At 49.9% G+C, this 13,373-nt stretch overlaps 1 protein-coding gene across 1 annotated transcript in view; it reads left to right on the forward strand.

Moving 5' to 3' along the window:
• Positions 1-11,709, forward strand: part of LOC129707927 (chorion-specific transcription factor GCMb-like) — a 32,854-nt gene extending 21,145 nt beyond the window's left edge. Inside the window, 5 exon segments of the mRNA XM_055653400.1 lie at positions 19-271; positions 2,671-2,783; positions 4,728-4,853; positions 10,132-10,448; positions 10,450-11,709. Of these exon segments, the coding sequence (XP_055509375.1) occupies positions 19-271; positions 2,671-2,783; positions 4,728-4,853; positions 10,132-10,448; positions 10,450-11,029 (1,389 nt within the window). The 3' untranslated portion in view covers positions 11,030-11,709.
• The last annotated feature ends 1,664 nt before the right edge of the window (positions 11,710-13,373 follow it).

Consider the following 13,373-nt stretch of genomic DNA (forward strand, 5'->3'; position numbering starts at 1 on the left):
CTCTCTCGCCTTGTCCAGGATGTGAAGCTGTTTGATGGGTTCCAGGAGTGGACAGACGGCTACGTGAGGTACATTTACCTGGCCGCGGATAAGAACGCTCAGCGGCACCTCAGCGGCTGGGCAATGAGGAACACCAACAACCACAACTGCCAGATCCTCAAGAAGTCCTGCCTGGGCGTGGTGGTGTGCGGCGGCAACTGTAACCTGCCCGGGGGAGGCAGGCTGCAGCTCAGGCCCGCCATCTGCGACAAGGCCCGGCAGAAGCAGCAGAGTGAGTATGGAGGCCCTCCTCTCCCACACGCCCACTGCCACCCTCCCCTCCCTCCTCCACCCTCCTCTCCACCTCGGGGGGTGGGGTTTAAGGTGGGGGGTGGGGTTTAAGGAGGGGGGTGGGGTTTAAGGTGGGGGGGTGGGGTTTAAGGTGGGGGGGTGGGGTTTAAGGTGGGGGGTGGGGTTTAAGGTGGGGGGTGGGGTTTAAGGTGGGGGGTGGGGTTTAAGGTGGGGGGTGGGGTTTAAGGTGGGGGGGTGGGGTTTAAGGTGGGGGGGGGTGGGGGATATTTAATAGGAACTCGAGGGGTAACTGTTTCACACAAAAGGTGGTGGGTGTATGGAACGAGCTGTCGGAGGAGGTAGTTGAGGCTGGGACTATCCCAATGTATAAAAAGCATTTAGACAAGCACATGGATGGGACATGTAGAGTGAGATGGGCCAATCGCTGGCAGGTGGGCCAAGTGACGGCACGATGGCGCAGGGGTAGAGTTGCTACCTTACAGCGAATGCAGCGCCGGAGACTCGGGTTCGATCCCAACTACAGGGCGCCGTCTGTACGGAGTTTGTACATTCTCCCCGTGACCCGCGTGGGTTTTCTCCGAGATCTTCGGTTTCCCCCCGCACTCCAAAGACGTGCAGGTTTGTAGGTTAATTGGCTTGGTATAAATGTAAAGATTGTCCCTAGTGGGCGTAGGATGGTGTTAATGTGCGGGGATCGCTGGTCGGCGCGGACCCGGTGGGCCGAAGGGCCTGTTTCCGCGCTGTATCTCTAAACTAAACTAAAGTAAAGCTGGGACATGTTGGCCGGCGTGGGTAAGTTGAGCCGACGGGCCTGTTTCTATGTTGTCGGACTCTATGATGCTTAGATGACTCTATGATTACACTATATGTAAAGTAATATTCTGCAAGAAAAATAGACTACAGACAATAGGTGCACGAGTAGGCCATTCGGCCCTTCGAGCCAGCACAATCTGCCACAGCCAATGATGGTCCAAGGGCTGAATAGCCTACTGCTGCACCTATTATCTATTGTCTATTGTCTATTGCAACTTGTTCCATACGCTAACCGCCCTTTGTGTAAATAAATTACCCCTCAGGTTCCTGTTATGTAAGTAAGTTTAGTAAGTAAGTTTATACTTATAAGTATTCACATACAAGGAATTTGCCTTGGTGCTCCGCCCACAAGTAACAACTCCGAAAACACTAAACATTAATAATACTTGTCTCATCGTGATGCCTATGGCCTTGCCGAGGCAGCGTGAAGTGTAAATGGAGTTGATGGAAGGGAAGTAGACACAAAATGCTGGAGGAGTAACTCAGCAGGTGAGGCAGCACTTCTGGAGAGAAGGAAATAGGCGACGTTTCGGGTCGAGAACCTTCTTCAGACTGAATGTAGTTGAAGGGATGCTTAAGAAGGAACTGCAGATGCTGGAAATTCGAAGGTAGACAAAAATGCTGGAGAAACTCAGCGGGTGAGGCAGCATCTATGGAGCGAAGGAAATAGGCGACGTTTCGGGCTATTTCCTTCGCTTCAGTTAGTTGAGCTCAATGAAGCCAATAGGTCTTACTCCACAAACAAATCTCTTTCAGCCAGTTCTAATCCTTATTGTTGATGGCATAATATTGACAGTCAAGCAGAATGTTAACTGAAAATTGCCGGATAGCTTCTGGGATGTTTAAGGGCACCAGAAACACCAAATTACTAAACAACCATCAATAACTGGGCGGCACGGTGGCGCAGCGGGTAGAGTCGCTGCCTCACAGCGCCAGAGACCCGGGTTCCATCCTGACTACGGGCGCTGTCTGTACGTAGTTTGTACGTTCTCCCCGTGACCTGCGTGGGTTTGCACCGAGATCTTCGGTTTCCTCCCGCACTCCAAAGACGTACAGGGTTGTAGGTTAATTGGCCTGGTATAAATTTAAATTGTCCCTAGTGTGTGTGGGAGCGTGTTAGTGTGTTAGTGTGCGGGGATCGCTGGTCGGTGCGGACTCAATGGGCCGAAGGGCCTGTTTCCGTGCTGTATCTCTAAATTAAATTATATCAGGCAACTGAACCAATAACAAAAACTCCGTATCATAGTCATACCATGCAGAAATAGGCCCTTCGGCCCAACTTGCCCGTTCTATCCAACAAGGGTGGCACAGTGGCTTAAACTAGTTCTATCCTACACATGATCACTGACTTTCCGCTGACTGGTTAGCACGCAACAAACGCTTCGTCAGACTGATTGGAGGGGGGGGGGGGGGACGGGTAGAAGAAAGGAAGAGGCGGAGACACTGGGCTATGGGAGAGCTGAGAAGGGCAGGGGGAGGAGGGAGAAAGCAGGGACTGCCTGAAATTGGAGAAGTCAATGTTCATACCGCTAGGGTGTAAACTTAATAAGTAACTTTGTCTTCCAGAGAAGATTTGTCCGAACTGTAACTCAGGATTGGAGTTGGTCCCCTGCCGAGGACACAGCGGATATCCAGTGACCAACTTCTGGCGACTTGATGCCAAGGCCATATTCTTTCAGGTAAGGGCGGCGCGGTGGCGCAGCGGTAGTGTTGCCACCTTACAACCCCCGAGACCCGGGTTTGATCCTGACTGCGGGTGCCGTCAGCACGGAGTTTGTCCAACGTTCTCCCCGTGACCTGCGTGGGTTTTCTCCGGGATCTCCGGTTTTCTCCCACACTCCAAAGACGTGCAGGTTTGCAGCTTAATTGGCTTCTGTAAATTGTCCCTAGTGTTCAGTTTAGTTTATTGTCATGTGTACCAAGGTAAAGTGAAAAGCTTTTGTTGCACGCTAACCAGTCAGCAAAAAGCCAGCGTGGGATAGAACGGGCGACAGATGGCACAATGGGCTAAGTGTTCGGCTTGCGACCGGAAGGTAGCCGGTTCGAATCCCGCTTGGAGTGCATACTGTCGTTGTGTCCTTGGGCAAGACACTTCACCCACCTTTGCCTGCGTGTGAATGTGTGTGAATGTGTGTGAGTGATTGGTGGTGGTCGGAGGGGCCGTGGGCGCAGATTAGCAGCCACGCTTCCGTCAGTCTGTCCCAGGGCAGCTGTGGCTACAGAAGTAGCTCACCACCACCGAGTGTGACTGAGGAGTGAATGAATAATGCGATGTAAAGCGCCTTGAGTATCTAGAAAGGCGCTATATAAATCCCATCCATTATTATTATTATTATTAGTGTAGGCCACCGTGCCGCCATCTTGGATAGAACGGGCACTTTGGGCTGAATGGCCTATTTCCGTGCGGTATTACTCTGTGACACTAATGAATGAATGAATAAGTTTATTGGCCAAGTATTCACATACAAGGAATTTGCCTTGGTGCTCCGCCCGCTAGTGGCAACATGACATACAGTGACAGTTATTATGTGACACAAAGTCTTTGTTATGTGGTTATATATTCTTCAGAGTATGTACTATGTTTACATATCCTGTTGTGCTGCTGCAAGTAAGACTTTCATTGTTCTAGGCAATAGGCAATAGGTGCAGGAGTAGGCCATTCGGCCCCTCGAGCCAGCACCGCCATTCAATGTGGTCATGGTTGATCATCCACAATCAGTACCCCGTTCCTGCCTTCTCCCCATATCCCCTGACTCCGCTATCTTTAAGAGACCTATCTAGCTCTCTCTTCAAAGCATCCAGAGAATTGGCCTCCACTGCCTTCTGAGGCAGAGAATTCCACTCTCACAACTCATAACAAGAGGAGTTGAGTATAGGAGCAAAGAGGTCCTTCTGTAGTTGTACAGGGCCCTAGTGAGACCACACCTGGAGTATTGTGCACAGTTTTGGTCCCCTCATTTGAGGAAGGACATTCTTGCTATTGAGGGAGTGCAGCGTAGGTTTACAAGGTTGATTCCTGGATGGCGGGACTGTCATATGCTGAGAGAATGGAGCAGCTGGGCTTGTATACTCTGTAATTTAGAAGGACGAGAGGGGATCTTATTGAGAGGGGATCTTATCCACATCCAGGGGCCACAGTCGTAGAATAAAGGGAAGGCCATTTAAGACTGAGGCAACAAAAAGCTTTTCACCCAGAGAGTTGTGAATTTTCTGTTTCTGGACTCCCCCAACATCGGGAACATGTTTCCTACCTCTAGCGTGTCCAAACCCTTAATAATCTTATATGTTTCATGGAAACATGGAAACATAGAAAATCGGTGCAGGAGGAGGCCATTCGGTCCTTCAAGCCAGCACCGCCATTCATTGTGATCACGGCTGATCGTCCCCAATCAATAACCCGTGCCTGCCTTCTCCCCATATCCCTTGACTCCACTAGCCCCTAGAGCTCTATCTAACTCTCTCTTAAATCCATCCAGCAGGGGGTACTGATTGTAGATGATCAGCCATGATCGCATTGAATGGCGGTGCTGGCTTGAAGGGCCGAATTACCTACTCCTGCACCTATTGTCCCTGTTTCTATGGGTCGGGCAGTGAAAAGTTTAAACGATGTGTTATGTACGCAGGCCAAAGGAGTCCATGACCACCCGAGGCCGGAGAGCAAAGCGGAGACAGAAACCAGGAGGAGCGCTGTGAAAAGATACCTGTCCTCCCCACACTTCACACACAAGAAGAGGCACATGGAACCAGAGGTAGGAGACGCAGCAGGAAAGACTCGCTATCTCAGTGGCCATGGCACTGATATTCTGTCGAACGTGGTGATCTTATAGGTGGCACCAGCGGTAGAGTCCGCTGCCTCACAGCGCCGGAGACCTGGGTTCGATCCTGACCACGGGTGCTGTCTGTACAACGTCCTCCCCGTGACCTGTGTGGGTTTACTCCTGGTGCTCTGGTTTCCGCCCACACTCCAAAGACGTGCATGTCCGGATGGCACACCGCAAAAGCTTTTCGCTGTAACTCAGTACTCGTGACAACAAACTAAACTGAACTTAGTGTTTCAGAAGGAACTGCATATGCTGGAAAATCGAAGGTACACAAAAATGCTGGAGAAACTCAGCGGGTGCAGCAGCATCTATGGAGCGAAGGAAATAGGCAACGTTTCGGGCCGAAACCCTTCTTCAGAACTAGATTGAACTTGTTGTTTGTAGGTTGATCGGGCTAACAATTATGAATCGCCCCTAGTGTGTGTAGGATACTACTAGTGTACGGGGTGATCGCTGGTCGGCACGGACTCGGTGGGCAGAAGGGACTGTTTCCGTGTTTAAAGTCTAAAAGTGTGTAAGATCATGAGGGGAATAGAATGAAGGGAAGGTTGCATCAACAACCTTCTCAGCTGATCGGACGATTCGCTGCAGCCTCCGGATGTCGTGCTTGGTGGCTGAGTCAAACCAGACCATGATGGAGAAGGTGAGGACAGACTCTACAATGGCCGTGTAGAATTGGACCATCATTGCCTGTGGCAGATTGTGTTTCCTCAGCTGTGACAGGGTGAATGCCCACAACCTTATACCCACAGTATTGTGTTCAGTTTTGGTCGCCATGTCCTGGGAAAGATGTCTGAAGATAGGCCTTGACCAGAACGTGACCCATTCCTTCTCTCTAGAGATGCTGCCTGTCCCGCTGAGTTACTCCAGCATTTTGTGTCTACCTTCTATTGGAAAGATGTTGTCAAGCTGGAAAGGGTGCAAGGATTTACGAGGCTGTGGCCAGGAGTGAAGGGACTGAGCTATGGGAAGAGGGTGGGCTGGCTGGGACCATTTGGCCCATCGAGTCTACTCCGCCATTCAACCATGGCTGACCTATCTTTCCCTCTCAACCCCATTCTCCTGCTCTCGCCCTATAACCCCTGCCACCCGCACTAATCAAAAATCTATCTATCTCTGTCTTAATAATATCCATTGACGGCCTCCTGTGGCAATGAATTCCACAGTCTTGGTCAATTGGCTCAGTCTGAAGAAGGGTCTCGACCCGAAACGTCACCCATTCCTTCTCGCCAGAGATGCTGTCTGTCCCGCTGAGTTACTCCTGCATTTTGTGTCTGTCAATGGGGATGTAGGGCCTGTTTACATCTAAACTAAGGTGGAATTCTCAGATGACATTGATTGATTGAAACATGCAGCATTGAAACAGGCCCTTCGGCCCAACGAGTCCATGCTGACCATCGGTCACCCGCTCACTCTAGTTCTACATTCTCCCACCTTCTCATTCACCAGGGGTCGGCAACCTATGGCCCCCAGGCCGAATGCGGCCCGTAACTCGTAATCATCCGGCCTGCCGAGCGCCGAGCTCTGTCTGTCTGTACCGCCTCCTGCGCAAAGCTGGAGAAACTCAGCGGGTGAGACATGCGAGGATTGCGTGAGGCTGCCTCACCCGCTGAGTTTCTCCAGCATTTTTTGTCCACCTTCTGCTGACACGTGATTTGATGCCTGCCATCCGTGGCGAGATGGGGGCAGGATCCGTGTGTACACGTGATAGATGTGACCCGCCATCCGCTCACAGACGTACGTCCCGGCCCCTATGAAGAACAAGGTCGCCGAACCCCTGCTCTGCACGCTAGGGGACAATTTACAAAGTCTTTTACCCAGAGTTGTGGAATCAAGAACTAGAGGACATTGGTTTAAGGTGAGAAGGGAAAGATTGTCTAGGAGCCTAGCCCCTGTCCCACTTTCCCGAGTTACTCACGAATTCTCCCGAGTGTTCCCCTTGATTCAAACTCGGAGATGCCAGCCGTGTGTACTCGGGGCTATTTTTTAACTTGTGGACATTTTTCAACATGCTGAAAAAAACGTCCCCACTTACCTGATGCCCCGAGTACCTACGGCTGGCATTACCAGCCGCTACGAAATATCTACGGAATCCTACGGCTTCCTACGGACTCGCTACGGACATTCTCCGAGTTTGAATCAAGGGGAAAACTCGGGAGAATTCGTGAATAACTCGGGAAAGTGGGATAGGGACTTAAGGGGTGGCTTTTTATCCCAATCAATTCAAGGCCGGACCTTTCCTTTTACTGAGACATCGAGAGCAGTCCACTGCTTGGATATTATACGTTTAACAAATATACAAAGTCTATTTCATCATATTTTTTATCAAACATTCAACTGTGTACATATCAACAGATTTCACAAAGAATAGAACTGACATTGAAAATGATTAACATAGAAAAGATCTTTGGATCGCAGGCGGATGAGGGATGATCTTATCGAGGTGTACCTGGATAGATCAGGTGGACACACACACAGTGTGTGGCTTGCCCAGAGTAGGAGAATCGAGGACCAGAGGGCATTGGTTAAAGGTGAAAGGGAATAGATTTAATAGGAACCCGAGGTAGACGAAAATGCTGGAGAAACTCTGCGGGCGAGGCAGCATCTATGGAGCGAAGGAATAGGCGAAGAAGGGTTTCGACCCGAAACGTCACCAATTCCTTCTCTCCGTAGATGCTGCCTCACCCGCTGAATTCCTCCAGCTTTTTTGTCTACCTTTTCAATTTTTCCTGCATCTGCAGTTCTTTCTTAAACATAGGAAACTGAGGGGCAACTTTATTTACCCAAAGGGTGGTGGGTACATGGAGTGGGCTGCCGGAGGAGGTGGTTGAGGCAAGGTACTAGAACAACATTTAAAAGTCACTTGGACAGGTATATGGACAGTGTGTTCAAGAAGGAACTGCAGATGCTGGAAGCAGCAGCATCTATGGAGTTCAGGCCGAAACCCTTCTTCAGAACTTCTTGACAAAGTGTTCAAGAAGGAACTGCAGATGCTGGAAGCAGCAGCATCTATGGACAGGATAGGTTTGGAGGGATATGGAGAACATGGATGGGTGATGTTTCGCGTCGGGACCCTTCTTCAGACTGAGCGGGTATAGGGTGAGACATGCCTGGAGGGATATGGGCCAAACGCAGGCAGGTGGGACTAGTGTAGATGGGGCAAGTTGGTTGGCGAGGGCGTTACGATGAAGGGCCTGTTTCCACGGGCTGTATATGAAACACAATCCTTGTAGATGTCTTACAGAGTAATTAATTGCAGTTGTTAATTTAGCTTTCGTTTTCGAGACACAGAGCGGAAACAGGCCCTTCGGCCCACTCAGTCCGCGCCGACCAATAGAGAATAGACAATAGGTGCAGGAGTAGGCCATTCGGCCCTTCATGGCTGATCATCCCCAATCAGTACCCCGTTCCTGCCTTCTTCCCATATCCCCTGACTCCGCTATTTTTAAGAGCCCTATCTAGCTCTCTCTTGAAAGCATCCAGAGAACCGGCCTCCACTGCCCTCTGAGGCAGAGAATTCCACAGACCAGCGATCCCCGCACACTAACACTATCCCCACACATACCAGGGACAATTTACAATTTTACCAAGCCAATGATACTACAGACGTCTACACCTTTGCAGTGTGGATGAAACTGGAGCACCCAGAGAAAATGAGGAGAAACTGGGGAGAAAATGGGGAGAAACTCCATACAGACAGCACCCGTAGTCAGGATCGAACCCGGGTCTCTGGCGCTGTGAGGCAGCAACTCTATCGTGCCTGGGGTCGCCAACGTTCTCACTCCCAAATAAGGGACAAGAGGTCAAAATCCGGGACAAATTCCCGACGGCAATTCGTTGACCGACTCGGCCGTGACTGGGTGAATGATGAGTTGGCCCCGGGTGCTGGACTGTACACAAAGCCCAGCCGGCGGGGCCAGCTGAGGAGTTCTGGCCCGGGGGCCGCGCGACGTTGCTCACACAAAGTCCGGCGCCCCGTCCAACTCACGAACCGATGATCGGCCGTGAGAAGGAGGGGTGGTGGTGGTGTCGGCGGTAAGCGAAGGTCCGAAGGTCGGACAGCTGGCCGGGCTGCCGACCGACCGACGGGGCCATGGGCGAGGCGCTGCTGCTGCTGCACTCCATGGGCAGCACTACTTTGGGATGGGTGAGGCGGGGCCGGACACGGCGCTCCGACCCGACAGTCCCCTCGACCCGAGTAGTAACGGTCAAATACGGGACAAGGGCGGTCCCGTACAGGACAAACCAATTTAGCCCAATATACGGGATGTCCCAGCTAATACCGTTACAGTTGGCAACCTACCTGAATCGTCATTGGGAATCTGCCCACAGCCATGTGCGCGATTTTGGCGCTGTTTGGAGGGGGCGGGTTTAAAACGCGATTTTTACTAGGCTGTTCTAATCGCAGATGTTCAGCCTAGTAAATCATTAACGAAAAATCGCTGCAAGACCCGGTCGCAAAAGGTATTATTAGTTTTATAGGCCTCGAATAATAGTTATAATAATTTTAAAATGACTATCTCACTCCGCAACCTCTCGCAGCCCCAGGGTTTTATAAAGCAAACAATTAAAGGTATGTACCTTATTTTTTCATTAAATGGGGCATATATATAACCCTGTAATTAAAGTTATCTATAGCGAGTAGTTCATTTTGGGCTTTTTATATCCCGCAGTATTTTTCTCGGCATTTGAGGGCACTAATCCAGCGCGATGTCAACGTTCTAAACCAGCGCGTTCACATGAACCCACTAGAAAGCCGATTTAAATGGGCATTTATTTACAGCAATTGAACACTAAATTCCTTCCATTTGGCCTATAAATTAATGTAAATTAGATATAAAAATCATGTTATATTGTGAATTATTTGTGAATAATCTTTGGACACTTAGGCTATTTAAAAATGTTAATCTTTCCTTAAGAAATGGGCTTTTGACTGTCCAAGATCACAGCTTTTTTGTAATGTCCATTGAAAATCAATAGGGAACAAGATGCTAATTTCCGAGTATGAAAATGGCCATAACTTTTTTAATACTTGAGATATGAAAGTGAATTTGGTGTCAAATTAAACTTATTGTTATGCTTTATCTGATGGGATAAATTGCAGACTTGATTTTTAAAATCTCAAAATTTTGTAACATTGCTACTAATGCTGCCGCCCAATCTTAGTTAATCAAAGTTAATCTCGATGTTGTTTGATTCATTCCAGGCAAGTAGATACCACGACAGTGGAGGCGTCTTCAACAGCCTCCACCACCTGCCCTGCATGGAAGCCGCAGACAGATACAGCTTGATAGCCGGGGAGCCAAACTTTGCCGCCCCGGCACATCACTGCCCGCCGTACCAAAGCGCAGAGGCGTACAAGCCCGCCTACGACCCAGCCGGCAGCGTGGGGGAAATGGCCTCGCCTCTCCAGAAGGTCGCCTGCCACCCAAGGATCTACCTGCCCCGGGGGTCCTGCGGCTACGAGTTTGCCGTTCCCGGCTACGTGGGCCCAGCCTCCTACCCGTCCCTGTACAAGGACGCCCGCCGCCGCCGCCGCCACTGGTGGCGCTCAGCCCGAGGGGGACTCGGGGAAGATGTGCGTGCAGCATGGCGGACCCCAGCGGGGGATGGGCCCCGCCGCCAGCGTCCACGACCGGAACTTTGACCTGGGCTGGAAGCAGCTGATGAAAGGGGGTTATGGGGTCGACAGGAACGAGTGCGGAAGCCTCACGCCCAGCAGCAACGGCCATTACTACAACGGCGAATTCCCGTGCAGGTTGGCCGGGGCCGGCTCGACCCCTCCGGCTCTGCAGACCATCATCACCACCACCACCAAGGTCTCCTACCAGACCTACAAGCCCATGGGCAAGTTTGGAGACAGCGTCTGTGATGTGAAGAGCCTACCGAACTGCAGCCGCTTGGCAGAGGCCACCATTTACCCCGAGCCCAAGTACCACGAGGACAGTGGTGTGGTCAAGCCGTCTGCGGCCTACCAGCAGGAAGGACCCTCGAAGCCTGACCTGCTCGACGGGCTCGACAACTACAGATACGGCAGCTGCTCCTCAAACCCCTACCCCGAGCGCCCAGTTCATCCCTACAGATACGACAGCGGGGAATACTGATGGAAGGCCCAACAATTTTTTTTCCTCCCCCCCCCCATCGTAACGTTTTTCGTGCGAAATGGAGCCCAGTGAAGATAGTCCGAGGGTCCCCAATGAGGTGGATGGCAGGTAGGGGCTGCTCTCTGGTTTGGTGAGAGGACGGCTCAGTTGCCTGATGGCAGCTGGGAAGAAACGATCCCTGAATCTGGAGGTTCGTGTGAAACCTGAACCATACTGTCAAGGACTGGAGAGAGGTCCTGACCCATCATCTGAAGAAGGATCTTGACCCGAAACGTCAACTCTCCACAGATGCTGCCTGACCCGCTGAGTTACTCCAGCACTCTGTGAAACGTCACCTATCCATGTTCTCCATAGATGCTGCCTGACCCGCTGAGTTACTCCAGCACTCTGTGAAACGTCACCTATCCATGTCCTCCAGAGATGCTGCCTGACCCGCTGAGTTACTCCAGCATTTTGTGTCTACCACCTACCTCATTGGAGACCCTTGAGCTATCTTCAATCGGACTTTACTGGACTTTATCTTGCACAAAACGTAATTCCATTTATCCTGTATCTGTACACTGTGGACAGCTTGATTGTAAACTTGTATAGTCTTTCCGCTGGCTGGGTAACACACAAAAACATATTTTCACTGTACCTCAGTACACGTGACAATAAACGAAACAAATTATTTTAATTGTCACCACTCATGATCCTCATCCTTTATACAGAACTTACCTCTTCCATTGATATACTATAAATATCATTATTTCAATCCACTAAGGACCTGACTTGCAAGGTGTTAATCTAAGGTGAAAGATATGCGTCCTCTGAGAAATGTAATTTTAGCCCTGCTATTAACTAAAATGCACATGATCTTGCAATCACTAAGATTTTAGGGATCACTAAGATCTTGGGATCATGATTTTGGGATCACTAGGATTTTGGGATCATGATCTTGGAATCACAAAGATCTGGGATCACTCTCTCAGGATCATTAAGATTTTGGGATCATGATCTTGGAATCACTAAGATTTTGGGATCATGATCTTGGAATCACTGTGATCTAGGGATCACTAAGATCTTGGGATCACTAAGATCTTGGGATCACTAAGATGCCAAGATGGTGCCCAACCTATGCGACTCTTTGTATTACAATCGATCCACTGTTTGAAACCTCTACTCCTGCAGATTCAACATTATTCCCTTTATCATGTATCTGTACACTGTAGACAATAGACAAGAGACAATAAACAATAGACAATAGGTGCAGGAGTAGGCCATTCGGCCCTTCGAGCCAGCACTGCCATTCAATGTGATCATGGCTGATCATCCCCAATCAGTACCCCGTTCCTGCCTTCTCCCCATATCCCCTGACTACGCTATCTTTAAGAGCCCTATCTAGCTCTCTCTTGAAAGCCTTCAGAGAGCCAGCCTCCACCGCCCTCTGAGGCAAAGAATTCCACAATCACAACTCTCTGTGATTAAAAGTGTTTCCTCGTTTCCGTTCTAAATGGCTTACCCCTTATTCCTAAACTGTGGCCCCTGGTTCTGGACTCCCCCAACATCGGGAAAATGTTTCCTGCCTCTAGCGTTTCCAAACCTTTAACAATCTTATATGTTTCAGTGGGATATCCTCTCATCCTTCTAAACTCCAGAATATACAAGCCCAGCTTGCCCATTCTCTCAGCATATAACAGTCCCACCATCCCAGGAATTAACCTTGTAAACCTATGCTGCACTCCCTCAATAGCAAGAACGTCCTTCAAGAGAGAACCAAAACTGCACACAACACTCCAGGTGTGGTCTCACTAGGGCTCGGTACAACTGCAGAAGGACCTCTTTGCTCCTATATTCGATTCCTCTTGTTATAAAGGCCAACATGCCATTCGCTTTCTTCACTGCCTGCTGTACCTACATGCTTACTTTCATAGACTGATGAACAAGGATCCCCAGATCCCGTTGTACTTCCCCTTTTCCCAATTTGACGCCATTTAGATAATAATCTGCCTTCCTGTTTTTGCTACCAAAGTGGATAACCTCATATTTATCTGCATTAAACTTCATCAGCCATGCATCTGCCCATTCCCCCAACCTGTCCAAGTCACCCTGCATTCTCATAGCATCCTCCTCACAGTTCACACTGCCACCCAGCTTTGTGTTATCTGCAAATTTGCTAATGTTACTTTGAATCCCTTCATCCAAATCATTGATGTATATTGTAAATAGCTGCGGTCCCAGCACCGAGCCTTGCGGTACCCCACTAGTCACTGCCTGCCATTCTGAAAGGGACCCATTAATCCCCACTCTGTGCTTCCTGTCTGCCAACCACTTCTCTGTCTATGTCAGCACACCACCCCAAATA

The sequence above is a fragment of the Leucoraja erinacea genome, chromosome 2 (genome assembly GCF_028641065.1).
Source record: "Leucoraja erinacea ecotype New England chromosome 2, Leri_hhj_1, whole genome shotgun sequence".
Lineage (NCBI taxonomy): Eukaryota > Metazoa > Chordata > Chondrichthyes > Rajiformes > Rajidae > Leucoraja > Leucoraja erinaceus.